Source organism: Cynocephalus volans, chromosome 1, assembly GCF_027409185.1.
Source record: "Cynocephalus volans isolate mCynVol1 chromosome 1, mCynVol1.pri, whole genome shotgun sequence".
Lineage (NCBI taxonomy): Eukaryota > Metazoa > Chordata > Mammalia > Dermoptera > Cynocephalidae > Cynocephalus > Cynocephalus volans.
Window position 1 is genome coordinate 142244331 of NC_084460.1, and position 19940 is coordinate 142264270.

A 19940-nucleotide genomic window follows, 5' to 3' on the forward strand; every position below is an offset into this window, starting at 1 on the left:
TGTATTTCTAAATTTTTATTAGTAGTGACATTGTGCTTATTCCAAAACTTGTTTTTTACTCAACCTTACATTTTAAATATTTAATCAATACTTCAGATTTAAAATTATTTCTTCTATAGGTAAAATTTGTTACCACGCTTTATATTTAATTTTATACTTACCTTTTTATTTGTGAACCATGCTTGAAATATATTAATGAGTAGCTTTGGCTTATAATTGTTTGATTACATATAGGTTTGGTTATCAGGATACTTGTGTTCTTGGAATTTTTCTTATTAAACCTCTTTAACTTATTTAATACTTGTATAGTATTATTCTTTTGCTCATTTTGCATGTGCACAGTCCTGCAGAGTGGATATCCTGTTTGTTTCCCCCCAAAGACACATGTGGAATTTAAAGGTGGAACAGTGATGAGAATATATTTCTCAAATCTGAATTCAGTGTTTCTTTCACTGTTTAGAGCATATAGTCAGTCGGCCATGTTGGAATGTATTTTTAACCTACTGGATTTTTATTTTGAATATGTGCCAGTTGGCTTCTAAATTTATTTGGGTTTTATTAGAATTGAGTATAATACAATTCTGTTTTGCAGGGGTTTACAACCAAGTAAGACAGTAGATAACAGTTCTGCAAAGCAGGCTGCACACAGTAAAGAAGAGCGAAGAGGTGATGATGACATTTCTCTTGTAATGTCTGACACTCGGCCTGAAGGTTTGTGAACCTTGGACAATTGTTGGAATTTGAATTTTTGTCTATTGTGTTTATGATAATTTTTAAGTTATAAATAAATAATTTTATTTCCTTTTACATTGAAAGGATACATGAAAGTGAAGGGAGATTATTTAGCAACGCAAAGAAGATTGCTAAACCTACTGTTTATATATTGTAGTACACATTTCTTGATTTATTGCTTATCCTGAAAGTTAAATTAGAATGTTTTTTTCTTTTGATAGGGGATGGGGATAGAGCTATAAAGTTATAATGTCAGTTTGACTATTTCTAAATGTTGTTCTCATGGATATTGATATTACTGCTAACCAGAATTTTATTACTACCTTCTCACTATTTATCCTCCTACCATGAAATACATTTTCTATTTATTAGAATTTTTTTCAGCTTTAGGAGGATGCCAAAATAAACCACTATTAGTAAATTTGCAGATAACTACATCCCAGACTTCTGAAAATTCTTTGTAGGCCTCCTTGCATGTGGGGTTAAATTATTTGGCTTTTTTCTCCTTTTTGTCTCTTTTTTATGATGTAAAAATATTTTATCATAATTTCTATAAAAATAAATTACTATATTAGTCGTTCGTGAAAGTAATATCTTTTACTTTCTTTTGGAGAAATTATTATTTAGAAAACAAAATTATTCACAAGAAAAAAAGTTTCTTCCATGACATTATGCAAAAATTCATTGCACTTAATTTGGAAAACAGCTATTTAAAGATTTTTTAATAGCCTTTTCATAGAAGAGAAAAAGTTAAAAGGAAACTAGACTAATAACTATTATGTGTACAAGAAACCAGCTGAAACTCTGATGAAGGCAGTCTTTAGAGAAAGCACTGTGACTTTGTATAGACAAACTTCCAATTAGACACTAAGTACTGTCAGCATTTAATGAAAGACATTTATTTTCTTAAGAACTATACTTTTTCCAGAAATAATTATCTTTATTCACCAAATAAAAATATAAGTATTTGCACAAGTGGCCTCAGTTTAGATACTAACAAGACAATCTTTAGCCATCACATTTCACCACTTTCCTGGGTAGAGTAGGAATATTTGAATAATAAGCTTTCTGATTTGTGCCCTTAAGTACAGCCTCAAGGTCACAGTAGAATTTTAGACATGCATCAGGGAATGATAAAATAAACATTTTATGTTTTTTTTTAGTATCCATGAAGGTACTCCTGGTAGGTCAATTGTTTTTAAGAAAATTAGCTATTGAACCTTTATTGAAACTCACGATGTTTGCTCTTTTATAGATAATTGTGTCTAACGCCAATTGTTTGTCATAAACCCATCAATTGATGGAAATTCTGAATCAAACCCTAGTTGTACCGTTCTTTTTGTAGCACTTTAAGTTTGCCTTCTGGAATTTGCTTTTACAAAAATTATACATTAGAAACAATCAACACTCTCGTTTTTAGGATTTTTGACACCTCTTTAATTTTATATGCTAGTAGTATTTGCAGGTTAAATTGTATATATCATACAGTAGAATCCTATTTTTACAATGTCTAGTTCTATATAATAAAATTATTCTTGTTTCCCATGAGTTAGGCTTGACTAACGTACAAAATAGTAAACTGTTTAAAGGAAAACTCCTGTGTAATAGTTTTTGTCAAGACCCCTTTCTTTCATCAGTATTTTTGCTGTAGTATTTGTTTAGAAATTATAACTTGATATATTATTTATATTTAGAAATTGTATTTGACTACTTTTACAGTTTACAATATTACATGTAAAATTTGATGTGCTTTTCTAAATATTGTGTTGATGATTGGGGGGGGTATTTTCCTGAGGGTGGAGGAACATAGTGTTTTCTTTGGAAATCGAAAGGCAGTTGACTGTCTTGGAATTTTTGTCCTCAGTCTTGTTCCAGTGCCTTTTTTTTAAGCAGTAACAAAAATGAATATTAGTTACTAGGATTCATTGAAGCTAAAGTAAGAGCAAGAATAGTTTGGGGAGAAGGTGTGTGGTGTTGAAGAACTTTCAGTGAATGGAGAGGTCAGGTCAGTCAGTGTTAGATTAACTATAAATTGTGAATTAAAGGAAGCTGCTTTGTGAACTACTGTGTATAACCTTGGAGGTGGTACTTGTTTGATATGGATTCAGCACACAAAATAATTCAGAATAACTTACAGTTACTTAGCTTTTTGTAAGGTATTTTTGTACAGTACATATATTTGATAACTAAAGTACTAAGCATTTTTGGTAATGATTGGCATGGATTTAAAACTGATGCTTTGTTGATTTAAAAAAGGAAGGATTTCCTTCTCTGTAGAGTGGTGCATTCATTGGAGACTTAAAATGACAGGGTCTTGATTATTAAAAGGAAGAAAGACTGTCAAGCAAATTGATAGCCTTGTGAAACTGGTCATATATAACAGTTAACTGCTGAGGAAGGGTATTTAGCTCCTTTTTTAAAGAGCAGTGATCAACACTCTTTCATGTTATAGTCCGTTTCCACTTAAAATATGTGTATTTTTAAGTTACGTTTTAAAAGGACAACTAGTTTATAAAATCACAATGAATTGTCAAAACTTTTTAAGACATGAATTTTCCATATTTTATTAAGACCTTTTTGGGGGTATTACAGTCAAATGTATTTATGGCAAATGCAAAGACATGGTTTGGTTACTTTGCTTTAGTTACTTTCAAAAAGGATACTCTTGTTTTTTCCTTATCTCACATCTATTGTAAAATGAACATTTACTTTGTGTATACAGATTAAAATAGGGTATGCCTTTATATTCATCCAGTGTTAATGTGAGAATGTAACAGTAGAATTTAATTTGCAAGAAATATAGCAATTTTAATGATGTCTTTGAGCTCTTGTACAAGGGGTTCTTTCTGTACTTTTTGGCCATATTTATGCCTCCCTTTGTTTTTTAAGACCTTAGCAGTGGAAGTAGAGGTTGTGATCATCTTGCAGAAAGGAGCAGAAAGAAGAATGTTATATATTCTGATTCAAAAATGGAACCCACTCAGACTTCCAGGAAGACAAAGAAAAGGCTTAGAAGTAATTTACCTGATTCTCATAATTCTACTTCTTATTTGGATAAGTCAACAGAACAGACGGTAAGTAGAGGTATTTAGGGGTCATAAGAAATAATTTTGTGCTTTGATAAAAATGAGATGACTGTGGCTAAATAATGTTCTTCTGGCTTTCTGCTTCTATGATCAGATCTCTTTTTTCTTTTTTAGTTCTCTGTTAACTTTATTTAAAAAAATATTTTACATGTAAATTTTCTTAGTAGTACAGAGTTACTAGAACAAATTTCAAATATTGTGAATGAGTGAAAAAGTTAAAATTGCTCCTTCTTTGATACCACTTCTTACTAGTTTGGCACACATCCTCTAGATTTGTTTTCTTTTCTTTTTCCTTATTTTGACCAAATACTATTCATACCATACAATCACTTTTTTCGCTTGCCCTGTAAAATTATCATCAGATTTCTTTTATCTGTACCCATTTACTTACCATATTCTTTAAGCTTGTTTATCTAGAGTTAGGGAATTTTTTGTAAGTAAAGAATTGCCGTACTGAATACATACATTACCTATATTCAAAGACTTACTATACAGTTAGCCATGAAACAGTAAAACTATAAAGCAGGTTTTTGATTCCTTTGATTCACAATTAATATTAGGACCTTATAGTGCCTTTGGGTTATAATTATAAACGTGATTTAGACTTATAAAGCATGGAGATGTTGAAGATGGTGATTGATTTTTGTAATTTTTAATACCGTCCTGTTAATTTTTAAATTTTTTCTTTTGTTACTAAAGTAGTTGGTCATCTTCTTTTCTAAAGTTGACTTAGATTGTGGGAGACTGTCGGAATCACTTGTCAAAATGGGAATTTCCCCCTCTCCCCCTTTAAAAAATTGTTTAGCCATCAAATTGGATAGACCAAATCCTATATTTTTATATTTGGGAGACACAGGCAAGCTTAATGTAGTACAATTGTGTAGTTTTCTATCCGTATAGTTATAAAAATGATACAGTATTTTTACTTTTATATTATTTTTAGGAGTATGAACCTTAAAAAATGCTTTAAGCAAGCCTAATTTGAAAAGTGCTTTTTTTCCTATGTGCTTATTTATGTTCAGAAAGAACAAGAAAATGATTCAACAGTATGCATTGAGTGTGAAAAGTCAAATGAAAATTATCATCAGGACCCAAAACTGCTTGAAGAAATTACATCTGAACCTATGGAAAATGATTTTACTGAACTATCTTCATATAATAGTGATGAGTTGGCATTGAGTGGTGCCTCCAAATGTGCCTCTGCCTGTTCAACCACTGGAACTTTTGAGAGCTCTATTTCCAGTGATACTGTGGGAATTTCTCACCTGGTTGAGAAGGAGGAGAATGAGTTGAATACAGTAGAAAAGGCTATTCTAAGTGTACACAATGAAGGGAACCAATCATTGATCTCAGCTGAACCAAGTAAGTAACAGGAAGATCATAAAGGCACTTAATTTTTCTGGTTTACTTAGATATTTTTGTTTTGTTTTTTCTCCTTTTGAACAGATTTTGCTAAGGCAATAAGCTATTTATAACATTATTGTGAAATATATTAACTTCAGGGAAAAAAAGCTTGGGGTTTTGGTGTTTCCCTTATGAATCTTGTAATACTGATTTAGGTAAACAAATGGAATACAGATGCTCCTGGACTTGTGATAGGGTTACATCCCAATAAACCCATTATAAGTTGAAAAAATTGTGGGCCAAAAATGCATTTCTTTAAATTTATTTATTTATTTATTTTTTAAAGGCCTTTTTTTCTAATACTTTTTTTTAACCTTATACAATGTAGTTGATTTTCGTGCCCCTTTAACAATTCCTCCCTTTCCCCATTTGTCTCTGCCTTTTACACCCCATCAACATCATATCAATTCTCTTAAGAAGTTCAAGGAATTATTGTGATTCTTGTCTTTTTTTTTCTTTTTATTTGTTTGTTGATTTATTTATTTTTATTAGCTCCCACATGTAAGTGAGAACATGCAGTATTTCTCTTTCTGTGCCTGACTTATTTCACTTAACATAATTTTCTCTAAAATCATCCATGTTGCTGTGAATGGTACTATTTCATTCTTTTTCATAGCAGAGTAGTATTCCATTGTGTAGATATACGACATTTTCCTTACCCTTTTGTCTAGTGATGGGCATTTAGGCTGGTTCCACTCTTGGCTGTTGTAAATAGAGCTGCAATAAACATGGGATTGTAGGTATCCCTTTGACATGATGATTTCCATTCCTTTGGGTATATACCTAGCAGTGGGATAGCTGGGTCATATGGCAGTTCTATCTGTAGTTGTCTGAGGAACCCCTGTACAATTTTCCATAATGGCTGTACCATTTTATAGTCCCACCAACAGTGTGGGAGGGTTCCCTTTTCTCTGCATCCTCACCAGCATTTATTATTCTCAGTTATTTGGATATTAGCCAGCCTAACTTGAGTGAGATGATATCTTGTGTAGTTTTTGATTTGAATTTCCCAAATGCTGAGTGATGGTGGGCATTTTTTCATATGTCTGTTGGCCATTTGTATATCTTCCTTTGAGAAATGCCTATTCAGCTCCTTTGCACATTTTTAAATCAGATTACTTGTTTTTTTGCTGTTAAGCTGTTTGAGTTCCTTGTATATTCTAGATATTATTCCTTTTTCAGTTGCATATTTTTCAAATATTTTTTCCCATTCTGTTGGTTGCCTTTTTGCTCTGTTAATTGTTTCTTTCGCTGTGCAGAAGCTTTTTAGTTTGGTATAATCTCATTTGTTTATTTTTCCTTTGGTTGCCTGTGCTTTTGGGGTTGTATTTATAAAGTGTTTGCCCAATCCTACTTCCTGAAGTGTTGCCCTTTTGCTTTTTTTTTAAGGAGTTTTATTGTTTCAGGACTGTATTTAAATCTTTAATCCATTTTGAGTTGATTTTGGTATATGGTGAGATCTGGGTCTAGTTCCGTTCTTCTGCATATGGATGTCCAGTTTTCCCAGCACCATTTATTGAAGAGGCAGTCTCTTCCCCAGTGTGTGTTCTTTTGCCTTTATCAAAGATCAGACAGCTGTAGGTGTGTGGGCTGATTTCTGGGTTCTCTATTCTGTTCCATTGGTCTGTGTGTCTGTTTTCATGCCAGTACCATGCTGTTTTGGTTACTATAGCTTTATAGTACAGTTTAAAGTCAGGTAGTGTTATGCCTCTGGTGTCATATTTTGCTAAGGATTGCTTTGGCTATTTGGGATCTTTTGTTGTTCCATCTGAATGTGAGGATTGTTTTTTCCATTTCTGTGAAGAATGTCTTTGATATTTTGATGGGGATTGCATTAAATCTGTAGATCAGTTTGGGTAATATGGTCATTTTCACAATGTTAATTCTTACAATCCAAGCACATGGGATATTTTCCATCTTCTTGTGTCCTCTTTAATTTCTGTCAGTAGTGATTTGTAGTACTCATTGTAGAGATTTTTCACATCCTTGGTTAACTTTTCTCCTAGGTATTTTATTTTTCTGGTGATTATTGTAAACGGGCTAGCTTTCTTGCTTTCTTATTCTGCTAGCTCATTGTTGGAGTATAAAAATGTTACTGATTTTCACCGTTGATTTTGTATCCTGAAACTTTGCTGAAATCATTTATGAACTGTAAGAGTTTTTTTGTAGAGTCTTCAGGCTGTTCAGTATACAGGATCATGTCATCTGCAAACAGGGACAGTTTGACTTCATCTTTTCCAATCTGGATGCCCTTTATTTCTTTCTCTTCCCTGATTGCTCTGGCTAGTACTTACAATACTGTGTCAAATAGGAGTGGTTAGAGTGGACATCCTTGTCTCTTGTTCATGTTCTTAAGGATGATATTGGTAGTAGGTTTGTCATATATGGCTTCAACTGTGTTGAGATACTTTCCTTCTGTACCTATTTGCTGAGAGTCTTTATCATGAAGGGATGTTGAATTCTGTCAAATGCTTTTTCAGCATCTATAGAGATAATCATATGTTTTTTGTCTTTGATTTTGTTGTTGTGGTGTATCACATTTATTGACTTGCATATGTTGAACCAACCTTGCATCCCTGGGATGAATCCCACTTGATTATGGTGTATAATTTTATGTATGTGTTGCTGTATTATATTAGCTAATATCTTATTGAGGATTTTTACATCTATATTCATCAAAGATATTGGCCTGTAGTTTTCTTTTTTTGCTGTATCTTTGTTTGGTTTTGGTATCAGGGTGGTTTTTACCCCATAGAATGAGTTTGGGAGAATGGCCTCTGTTTCAATTTTTTGGAATTGTTTGGAGAGAATTGGTATAAATTCTTCTTTAAAGGTTTGGTAGAGTTCTGCAGTGAAGCTATCTGGTCCTGTGCCTTAGTTTGTTGGGAGACTGCTGATTACAGCTTCAATCTCTTTGATTCTTTTTGGTGTGTTCAGATTTTCTATGTCTTTTTGGTTCAGTCTTGTTAGTTTGTGTATGTCCAGAAATTTGTCCATTTCCTCCAGGTTTTCAAATTTGTTGGCATATAGTTTTTTATAAGTCTCTAATGAGTCTTTTTATTTTTGAGGTTTTGGTTGTAATATCTTCATTTTCATTTCTAATTTTTGTTATTTGTGTCTTTTCTTTTTTTAGTTAGCCTAGCTAATGGCTTGTAAATTTTATTTATCTTCTAAAAAAACAATATTTTGTTTCATTGATCTTTTGTATAGTTTTTTGGGTTTCTGTTTCATTTAGTTCTGCTCTGATCTTAATTATCTCTTTCTGTCCTATTAACTTTGGATTTGGATTGTTCTTGTTTTTCTAGTTCTTTAAGGTGAAGTGTTAGGTTGTTTATTTGCCATCTTTCCATTCTTTTGAGGTAAACATTTATTGCCATAAACTTCCATCTTATTACTGCTTTTGCAGTATCCCACAGGTTTTGGTAAGATGTGTCATTGTTTTCATTTGTTTTAATAAATTGTTTGATTTCCTCTTTAATTTCTTCTTGGACCCATATGTCATTCAATAGAATGTTGTTTAATTTCTACATATTTTTATAGTTTCCTGAGTTTTGTTTGTTATTGATTTCCAGTTTTAATCCATTGTGGTCTGAAAAAGTACATGAAATAATTCCAGTTTTTTTGAATTTGTTGATACTTGATTTGTGACCTAACATGTGGTCTATCCTGGAGAATGTTCCCTGTGCTGATGAGAAGAATGTATATTCTGAGGTTGCTGGATGAAACGTTCTGTAGATGTCTACCAAGTCCAGTTGATCTGAAGTGTGGTTTAGGTCTTGTGTTTCTCTGTTAATTTTTTAACTAGATGATCTCTCCAATGTTCAGAGTGGGGTATTCAGGTCCCCTACTATTATAGTACTAGTGTTTTTCTCTTTCTCTAGGTCTAATAGTGTTTGCTTTATATATCTGGCTGCTTCAATGTTGGGTTCATATATATTTTTGATCGTTATGTCTTCTTGCTGGATAGATCCCTTATCATTATATAGTGGGCTTCTTTATCTGTTTTTATGGTTTTTGGTTTAAGGTCTATTTTATCTGGTATAAGAATAGCTACTCCAGCTCGTTTTTCATCTCTTTTTGCATGGTATTTCTTTTCCATTCTTTTATTCTTATTCCGTGTGAGGTGAGTCTCTTGAAGACAGCATATTGTTGAGTCCATCTTTTTAATCCAGTCAGTCAGTCTGTGTCTTTTGAGTGGGAATTTAATCCTTTTCCATTAAGAGTTATTATTGATACATGTTGATTTACTTCTGGCATTTTATTGATTTTTGTTTGGATGTTTTAAATAGCTTTTGTTCCTTTCTGATTTAGTGTTTGTCTTCTGTGTTTGTTGGTTTCTTGAGATGGTGGATAAACTGCCTTTGTCTTTATTGTTTGCATTTTTGTTTTACTGGTAGGTTTTGTTCTTTCTTTATCATTCATTGTAGTGATGGTAGTTTTTCAGGTACAAGGCACAGTACTCCCTTGAAAATTGTTGTAAGGCTGGTTTTGTGGTGGTGAACTCCTGCAGTTTTTGTTTGTCTGGAAAATATACTATATATCCTTCATTTCAGAAGTATAGCCTTGCTGGGTAAAGTATTCTTGGCTGACAATTTTTGCTTTTTAGTATTTTGAATATATCATCCCATTCTCTTATGGCTTTTAGGGTTTCTGATGAAAAGTCTCCTGTTAGTCTGATAGGGGCTCCTTTATAGTTGATTTGATACTTTTCTCTTGCAGCTTTTAAGATTCTTTCTTTGCCTTTGAGCTTTGCCAATTTGAGTGTAACACGTCTTGGAGAGGACCTTTTGGGTTCAGTTTGTTTGGGAATCTTTGAGTTTCCTAGATCTGAAGATCTGCATCCCTCCCTAAACCTGGGAAGTTTTCCGCCATTATTTTGTTGGGTATGTTTTCAATACCTTTTCCTCTTTCCTCCCCTTCTGGAACAGTCATGATTCAGATATTTGAGCATTTAAGGTTGTCTGCTATCTCTCTTAGATTTTCTTCATTTTTTAAAACTTTTTTCTTTTTTGCCCACCTGTGATATTTTGAAAAGTCCATCTTCAAGATCAGAAATTCTCTCTTCTGCTTGTTTTAGCCTGCTGTTTAAGCTCTATGTTCTGTTTTTATTTCACTGAATGAATCCTTCAGCCCTACAACCTCTGTTCCATTCTTTTCAGGGCATTAATTTATTTATACATTTCCTCTTTTAGATCCTGTAGACTTTTTCTCACTTCATTGTGTTGTCTAGCTTTGTCTTCTTTTATCTTATAGAGTTTCCTTAGAATTGTTGCTCAAAATTCCTTTTCAGTCATTTCAATGACTTCCTATTCCATAGGATCTGGTATTTGGGAATTATTATATTCCTTTGCTGGTGTCATATTTTCTTGTTTCTTCATATTTCTAGTATCTCTCTATTGGTGTTTAGTCATCTGGTAGAGAAGTTACTTTTTCTGGTACTGTGGAGTGGGGTTAGCAGTGAGGACGTTCCTGTTGCAGGTGTGTTTTATGACGAATGGGGTGTTTTAGTATTGGATCCAGGTTGATGCTATAGTGTAGTCTCTTTGAAGGTATTTTCAGTGTTGGAGTTGCATGAGAGTGCCTCTGTTACCTTGGAAACTTATTATTCTTTTGCTGAGGTTGGTGTCACTACGTTGGTTCATCAGGACATGGGCAAGCTCTCAAATTTGGGGGGGTAGCACCTTGGAGTCTTGTCACTCTTAGGTTATAGTGGGTGTTCTTTGGTGGGACTTTTAGCACCCTGGTTAACTCACCCTGACCCTGATGGGTGCACAGGGGTATACTAGTGCTCCTCGATTTGAAGGGTGACTCTGGATGGATTTTCTCTTTTTTCTTTCCCTTTTCCCTGGACTACTCTTGTGATGCTCCTTCTGTCTGTGCCAATGCGTGGTCACCAGGTACCTATGGAGGTAGTGGTAGCTGCTGTTTTTGCAGCAAACCATCCTTTTGCACCAGTTGCTGTGGTGGTGACTGTCATGGCCCACTTGTTCTGTACTGGTGTCTGCAGCAGTGGCAGGGAGTGTTGCTGATGCATGGCTGCCTATTGCTCTGATGGGGCCTCTGGCAGCTAGGTGGGCCTCTTGGTGATGGGCCTTGCTTGCCTGGAGTTCCCTGGAGGCTGCCGGTTGCTGCTACTCTGGTGGGGCCTCTGTGGCAGCTGGGTGGGCCTTTTGGGGGCCCCAAAATGCATTTAATACACCTTACCTACCAAATATCATAGCTTAGCCTAGCTTACTTTGTGCTCAGAACACTTACATTAGCCTACAGTTTGGCAAAATCATCTAACACAAAGTCTGTTTTATAATAAAGTGATGAATATGTTGTGCAATTTATTAAATACTGTACTGAAAGTGAAAAACAGAATGGTTTTATACATACTTGAACTATCAGTTTCTACAGAATGTGTATTGCTTTCACATTGTCAAAGATTTAAGTCAAAAAATTTAGATATTAAACTTAATGGGATTGTTGAAGATATATTACATTAATTAGAAAGTTCTCTTTTTGATATATGATTATTGTGATTCATTGAAATATGCTTTTCCACTTAGTTGTTGTTTCCAGTGATGAAGAAGGGCCTGTTGAACATAAAAGTCCAGAAATTCTTAAATTACAACCTAAGCAAGACCATGAGATCAATAATGAAAATGAGAGTACTTCTGAATCAGCATTGTTGGAACTACCATTGGTTACATGTGACTCTGTACAGGTAATTTATTTCTGCCTTCTCACAGACTAACAATAAAATATTTACTATTGGCTAGTGACTATTTATTAATTGTTTTATGGATCAGAATATTGTAATAAAAATTGCAAATTTTCCTAGTTTGAAGTTTTAGACAACTTTCATATTAGTTTAAGTGAAATGCATAATGGTCTTTATTTTGAAGTGAAAGGATTATACCTTTTTTTCTGGTCACTTATAGTTTTTCAGTCTAAATATTCTATGACTTGATTTTTTTTATTTTTTAATGGTTCTCACTGGATACTTTTTCTCTTTTTTTTGACTGCTGGCTGGTATGGGGATACAAACCCTTGACTTTGGTTTTCATTTAACTATTTTATAAAAAGATTTTCTAGAATGAAACACAGTTTCCAGTATTTATCTGTCTGGACTTAGATGGAGCACTATGGCTACTTGGAACTATTCATTTTCCTCACATATCATTAAGGCAGTATGATATAGAGGAAAGAAAATGGCTTCTGGAGATATACAGGCAGATATATAGCATATACAAATTCTGTCTCTGCCATTTGGGCAAGACACTTAATTTCTTTAAGCCTGAATTTCCTCATATATCTAATGAGGATAATGACACCTATGTCACAAGATTATTTTGAATGTTATGTGAAATAACATATGAAGGTATGTATAACAGTGTCAGAAACCTATAAAAATTGGTAAGTCCTGTTTCTTATCTTTCTTACAGAAAATAATAGGTGGAAAAGTGTTGGCTCAGTGTCAGCCAATACTTTTTTTGACATAGTCCTTTGAAGAGTATAGGTCTAAAGTAGGTTCAGATTGTTTATTGTCAGTACCCTCTCGTGTTATCAGCCTCTGATTATCCTATTTTTATGAAATGAATTATCAGTGACCACCAGTGTAGGATTATGGTAAACTTCTGTTGGTTGGTTTTTGAATAATATCAGAAACTATTATTTTTCAGAGCATGATGAAAGTTTTGGTCAGATCTATGCAAACAGTTTGATGGTCTGATTATTGTTTAATGGGTATTTCTTTTACATTTGGTGTTCCCACATAAATCACCTAAGCAGCTGTTTTAGCTGAATTTTTGCTAAAATGTTACTGTTCTTGCCAGATTGGGTCAATAGCCTACTTGATGGTTTAGTTGTATTTATAATTAAAAATGTCATTGTTGATAATAAATTTAAATTTGTAGATGAATTATGGTTGCCTTAGCAGCATATAAATTGACAATGCAGTATGAAATGATCATATTATAACAAGATAATATCTCTTGTAGAATTTACAGAATTCATGATCACAACCAAGCAGCAAATATTGTGGAGACCTGCCCAAGAGATATAAGGCAGAACACCACATCTCCATGTCCCACCTCATTTACAATTTTTTGTTTTTTGTGTGTTTTTTATTTGTTTGTTTTGGCAGTTGGCTGGCCTTGTTTCCCATTTTAAGTGAAGTTATGAGAAACATGGGTTGATTATTTTTAATAGGCTGTTAGTATTAACAAAATTTGAAGCCCATTGAGAAATTATTTCTATACCACTTCCCATTTTATACCTAAAAAATCCACAGTTATTTGTCTAAGTGATTAAGGCACCTGTAGTTGATTCCTTTTTTAGGGGATAATAAGATAGTACAGTAAGCAAAAAAAGATGAGAAGACAAAGAAATTCTATTAAGCAGGTAATTGGTATTGTGAGCTGGGTTAAAAATAATGAATATTATATATGTTTGAAATGAGGATTAATCACATTTGCTAGAGGTAGGAGGGGAGTCAGTACACATGTGTAATAATTGCTTTAGTGGTAATTTATTTAGTTATTTGTGAAGTTAGGGTTAAAGAGGGATAATGTGCAGAGGCTAGGCAAATGTGGAATTGAAAAAGTCATATGAAAGCAGTGTAAAATTTGGAAGAGATTGTGGGAAACAGCTGCTGCTGATATAGCATGGTTGTTTATTGTAATTTAAAGGCAGAGTTGTGTGGTTTGAGTGGAAGTGGTATAATTTTCGAGGTTTTAAGCAACTATGAGCCATTTCTGGTTGGCTATCTTCAAACATAAAATATATAATAAAGCATATAGATTTGATGTAACAGGTGGTTCTTAGGCACTTATATCCCTTCCTTGCCTATTAAAAGTGCAATGGCAAGAACATTATTCTGTTTAATGACAGCAATTTTATGTGGTTGAAATAACACTTGAGTTGGAGAAGGAAACCTGGGTTTGAGTCTTAGTTTTTTGCTTTTTACTAACTGCATGATCTTGAGCAAGTCACTTAAGCAGTCAGAAAATCTGTTATTTATGTAATGGGGGAAAAAGCCAACACTATCCATAGGGTGTTTGTGGAGATGAAAAGAGACAATTTATTTAAAAACTAATTTTAAACTAAAGCACTGTATAAATCTAAATTTATTTTTGTTGAGTTAAAAATGAATAAAGTCTGTTAGAGAATAATAACGTGAAACCATGTCTTTGATAGAGAGGAGTATATATTTCTGGAGCTTAGGCCTGTGGAATTAATTTTGGATTCATTTATTTAGAGTAATTTTCTTAAGACAAATCATATACTTATTCAGAAAAAAAAACTAGATAACTATTTCTTCACAGTAAGAACAGAATAAAACCTTTCATAGATGTATTAATAGTAATTTAAAGAATTTGACTTTGAAAATCATTTTCAGCATTTATTTAATACTTAGGGTTATATGCATTTTATAATTTATTTAGGTATCATCTGAATTATGTCCATATAATCCTGTCATGGAAAACATTTCCTGTATTATACCTAGTAATGAGACAGATCTACAACTGGATTTTATATTTACTTCTGTTTATATTGGTAAAATAAAAGGAGCTTCTAAAGGTTGTGTTACAGTAAGTATATCTTCCCTAATTTTTTTGTAGTTTTAGTTTTGAATCTTGGACAAGGCATTTTCAGATTTTTTTTTTTTTTTAGTGCAATGAAAACAGAATTGAGATTAGTTTTATATGAGATACTTTGGATATGTTGAAATTCATTATACCTATTTTGAAATGTCTTTAATTCCTCTCTCCTAAAATCCTTCTCTGATCTGACTACCTTAATGAAAATCATGTATGAAAAAAATCACATATAGTAATGATATTCTTTGGGCTTGAAAAATTTTCTGGTGGTGAAGTAAATTTTTTTCAGGGTGCAGTTTGGAGCTGAAAGAAATCTCATTTTGTTGGTTTAAATTGTGGTAAACCGACTTCTCCAAATTCTCCAAACTTGTCATGTAAGGATGTTCCGGAATTGATCCTACTCTGTTTTTCCAATTTTTTTCAGTATTCCTCCTCACATACTACATATGAAAGACTGGATTTTAATCAATTTTTTTCTCACCATTTCTGTCTGTTAAAATCTTAATCATCTCTTAAGGCTTATCTGAAATACTGCCTCTTCCAGGAAACCTTCCATGATCCTTCCTTCCCAGCCAGGATTAGCTTCTCTTTTTACTGTTAACTTATAGCACTTCATTTGTATACCTGTTATAAGATTTATTCTGTGTTTTATAATTACTTATATTCTTGCCTAAACCTCTCCATTAGCCTTTAAGCTTCTTATGGTGAAGAGCCATGCTTTTTTTCCATTTTATATCTTCCATAAATGGCCCAAACCTAAATAGGCAGTTAAAGATGTTTGTTGAATTGAATTGACTAAGTCAGATTGGAATTCAGGTATTTTTCTAGCAGTTTTATTAATATTTCAATGTGTTAGGGATAGGGCAGAGGATATAAAAATGCTAAGACATGGTTTCTGTTTTCAAAGAACTTCTGTAGTCTAATGGAAGAGACAGACACACAAATACATATTAACTTTACAGTATTGAAAAACATACAATAGGAACAGGTACAAGAAGAGTGCATATGGGAATGTGTACCTATAAATGTTGAGGAATTTGGGAAGGCTTCACATAGAAGGCAGCACATGATTAAGGCCTGAAATAGATGTTTACTTGGTCGCCATGCAGGGGGGAGACCTAATCCCAATAGAGTAAACATCATGTACAAATTTGACTAATTCTGGAATCTGCAAATAATGGTAGCTTGTGATACAGTCAAAATTGCTTTGAATGGAAGCTCAAGAATTATTCAAAATTGCTTTGAATGGAAGCTCAAGAATTATCTGGTTTAAAATTAATATTTCCTGGCCACTTGTTTTTAAATATTAATGATTTTGGTATTTCTGGGGTGATTTACAGTTCTTTTTCTGTAAGAAATTTTGTTCTTTTTTCAATTTTCTCCTCTATTTTGCTTTTTCGTTTTAAATTCAGGTTTAACCAGTTATTTCTGTTGAGTTCTTTGCAATGGCAAAATGTTGGATAACCTAAATATATGATAATAATTGATTAGCCAGGGAAGGAAAATCCAACATAAATATTCAACAATGGAATTTTCATTAACTAGTGTATTATTTATGTTATTATAGAGTCAGGTGGACTTCTTATGGGCAAAAAACAAAACCAAATGAAAAAATAATGAGTAAAGGAACAATCTAAAGAATATGTATGTATAATCTTGCTTATCCAGAGACAACTGCCATGAACTCTGAAGAGTATATCTTTCCTTATTTTTCATATACATATGCAAAATAAAAGTATAATATATTATACATACTATTTTGTAACTTACCATGATTATATTAAATTAATTCCTCTACCTGTTTTAGGATATTTGAGTTGTCTTTAAAAATTTCCAATTGTTGGTCATTTTGGTTGTCCTTGTATTTTGCTATTAGAAATACTAGGGGATTGCAAATATTAAATAAGCATCATAAAGTAGGTCATGAAAATTTATTGTCTCATGTTTATTGTTACATTTTTAATAATTAAAATAAAAAATTAAGTTTTTAATTATAGGAAAGTTCTTTAGTAAATCAAAGCATATATATGCATGCACACAAAGGCTGAGAGGAATTCAACACAAATTAAAACAGTTATGATGGAGAGAACATAGCAGTTTTAAAAATTAAAGGAGTATAATGAATAACATAAAAAAGAGAAAAGAGTAAAAGTCTTAACTTCAAGGTTTTTCAAAATACTTTTTATATATGTTCTTTTTCAGACACAGTTCATGATGCTCTGTTACAAATGAAAGAACTTTTTTTTGATGGATAAATATATTGGAGAATTAAATTTAGTTATTCTCCAAACTTCCAATGAGTGCCTACTTTGTGTTAGACATTGTTGTCAGCACTGGAGATACCATTTTCACTCTCATGGTAGTTAGAATTTAGCTGAATTAGAAAAATACATGAGGTTGGAAACTATTACATAAATTAGAGTCATTTTCCTGTAGTTGGACATTTAAGTTTGTTTATTTGTTTGTTTTTAATATTGAGAATGCTGTAACAAATGGAAAAATTTTCTTTTTTAAAATCTTAACTTCGTTGATAGTAGGAAAAATGTTTATTAAGTACATATAGTGTTCAGAGAGCCATACTGTCCATTGTAAGAAATTATAAAATAGTTCTTATGATCATCTTTATTCTTAAGTTTAAACAGATGTAGTATGATTTCAGAGAACTGGGGTTTACCTTACTGCCACAAAAACAGTTTTCTTACTTTCTTAACTGGTGCTTAATTTTTTGCTGGAAATAAAGTTTTACCCCTGAGAGAGGTAGTATGTTGACTTAGTTATCATTCAGAGATATAAATGAGTATCAGAACCGTGCCAAGTAGAAAGGTTTGATAGGACAAGAATACTTGACAGGGAGGAAGAGAGAGAATAGTGTAGAAAGTAGAGGATAGGGACATACAGATGCACTACTTCTACTTCATAATTTTGAAGTAATGGCTATATAAACTCTGAAAAGCAAGCACCCATTATATTTATTTTCTAGAACTAGTTATTTATATTTGCTAAGATATGTTTTATAAGATTAAAGACCCAGTGAAACATGCCAGAAAGAATTTGGAAAGGGGAAGTATACACTACATATGTATGACAGTTATATGAAAGCAACAGAATAATAAGATGCATTTGATTAAATTAAACTAGATAATATTCTTAATCTGATTCTATTGTCTGGTGATAATAGCTCCCCCTGATTAAGTATTTTAAAGCTGAGAAAGAGTCATTAAGTTGCCTAAGTTTACCTACTTACTATTTGTATAAATGGTAGAGACAATAAAGGCAGGATTTGAACTCCAACCTTAGCTTTTAGCTAATATGTCCTATTGCCTCACATTTTACTTAAGTGTCTGACTTACCCTATGGAATATGAGTTTTATATTGTGAAGGTACAATATAAAATAATAAATTGGGCCTAAATAAACTCCACTGAACATTGTTATTTCATTGAAAATTGTTTGGAACTTATGTACCAAGACCATTTTGATTTTGTTTTATGCCCATAGACTGTACCCTGATATGGTCAACAATTTCATAAATGTGATCAAAAGAGAAACATAACCAAAGAATAAATAACAGGCAGAAATTCATTTAGCATTAAAGGAAAAACAAACTTTAAAGCACAAGTCTATTTTAGATGGTACATATAAGTTTAGCTAGGTGCTTCACATCTCTTGAGAGTTTGTTATAAAAGCAACACTTAAGGAGGTCAGGTGTGTAAAAAAGGTACCTAGAGAAAATAAGTTTCCTGGGACAGAAGGAGCAGAAAGATCAAGAACCTCAGTCAGAAGGGAATTTGTCACATGAAAGATGAATTCTAAGGACGAAAGAGTTGGCAGTGCCCATCTAAAAGTCATCCAGTGGAGAGGATATCTTAGGGTCTTAATTGATGTCATCATTTTGACAAGTGCATCACTTGTGGTGTTGGGTCTATTAGACTTTTGTAGCCATTTTACATTAAACGACTGATTTTTCTAGTTCTGATTTCATGTGGTAAGACCATTCCTTTGATTGTAATTGGTAGTTTTTCAAAAGGGTGTTCACACCAGCTGGGACACAAGTTAAGTCTTTTGGCAGTTTTAATTTCTTATTATAAATAATATAGTACATTGTCATTTTGGTTTGTATAGCAGTCTCTTGTGAGTTTGGTTAGTGTAAGTTTATCACTAAGAGAATGATCTGAGTTAGCAAAGCCAAGAATCAAATTCAGTTTTGTGGTATATTTACCAGTCACTGCTACCTTGAGAGGTCTCTTGGCAGTTTCTGCTGGACTTTGTCTTATTTATTCTTTAAATTTTCAGGAAATATTTTTGAAAAATATATTGTTGTACTGGTTTTTATAAATGAGCATATTGAGAATTAAATCACTCACAGGATTCTTAAATTTGCATAGAACTAAGTTTTTACAAGGAAACATATTCTTGGTTTATTGATAAAAGGTCTTAAGCACTTTTAGTGTTGACTTTGAATATGTACATGGGGTCTGAAAAGAAAAAAAAGTTCAAAATTTGAATAGTAACACATTTTGAGAAGTAATTCAATTTTTGCTTTTTTATTTTTTCTTTAGTTCACAACAAAATATGTTAAGATCCCATTTCAAGGTAAGCTATTATTTTCTTATGACTTTGCCTTTTCACTGTAATTTTGAATACAAAATAATCGGTCACCAAAAATTCTGAAATCCTTTTGCATTCAGTTTTTCATAATTTTTTTCAGTATAGAATTCAAGTAAAACTAAGTTTAAGAATGTTTCATCTTAACATTTTTTAGCAGTCCAAAGGGAGTTAAAATGTTTTATAATTTTGTTGTTTTAATGACTATAAGTCAAACTATTGAAGGAGCTCATGGTGATTTCTTGGGATTAACAGAATAAAGTTTTGATAGATGGCAAGAATATTTCTGGTATATATAAAAAATGGATAAAATAAGAACTATACGGAAAGAAGCATAAAGAAAGTTTTAATATTGCACACAAACATGTAAGATGTTTTTGGGTAGGGGTTAAGAGAGATTTTTATACCATTTTTTGTCTGAGTAAGACAAAGTAGACTAGAATGCAATTTACAGAGACTCAGACTATTTTTTTCATTCTCTCCCCAACTAAAAACCTTTCAGAAAAAATAATGACACTAAGAAAACA

At 32.5% G+C, this 19940-nt stretch overlaps 1 protein-coding gene across 4 annotated transcripts in view; it reads left to right on the forward strand.

Annotated features, from left to right (window-relative positions):
* SENP7 (SUMO specific peptidase 7) overlaps positions 1–19940 on the forward strand; it is a 139056-nt gene that overhangs the window by 95553 nt on the left and 23563 nt on the right. For all 4 annotated transcript variants that reach the window (XM_063090684.1, XM_063090702.1, XM_063090709.1 and 1 more), the window contains 6 exons: positions 593–711; positions 3622–3806; positions 4841–5180; positions 11774–11931; positions 14654–14800; positions 19368–19401. In XM_063090684.1, the coding sequence (XP_062946754.1) occupies positions 593–711; positions 3622–3806; positions 4841–5180; positions 11774–11931; positions 14654–14800; positions 19368–19401 (983 nt within the window). The remainder of the gene's footprint in view (positions 1–592; positions 712–3621; positions 3807–4840; positions 5181–11773; positions 11932–14653; positions 14801–19367; positions 19402–19940) is intronic.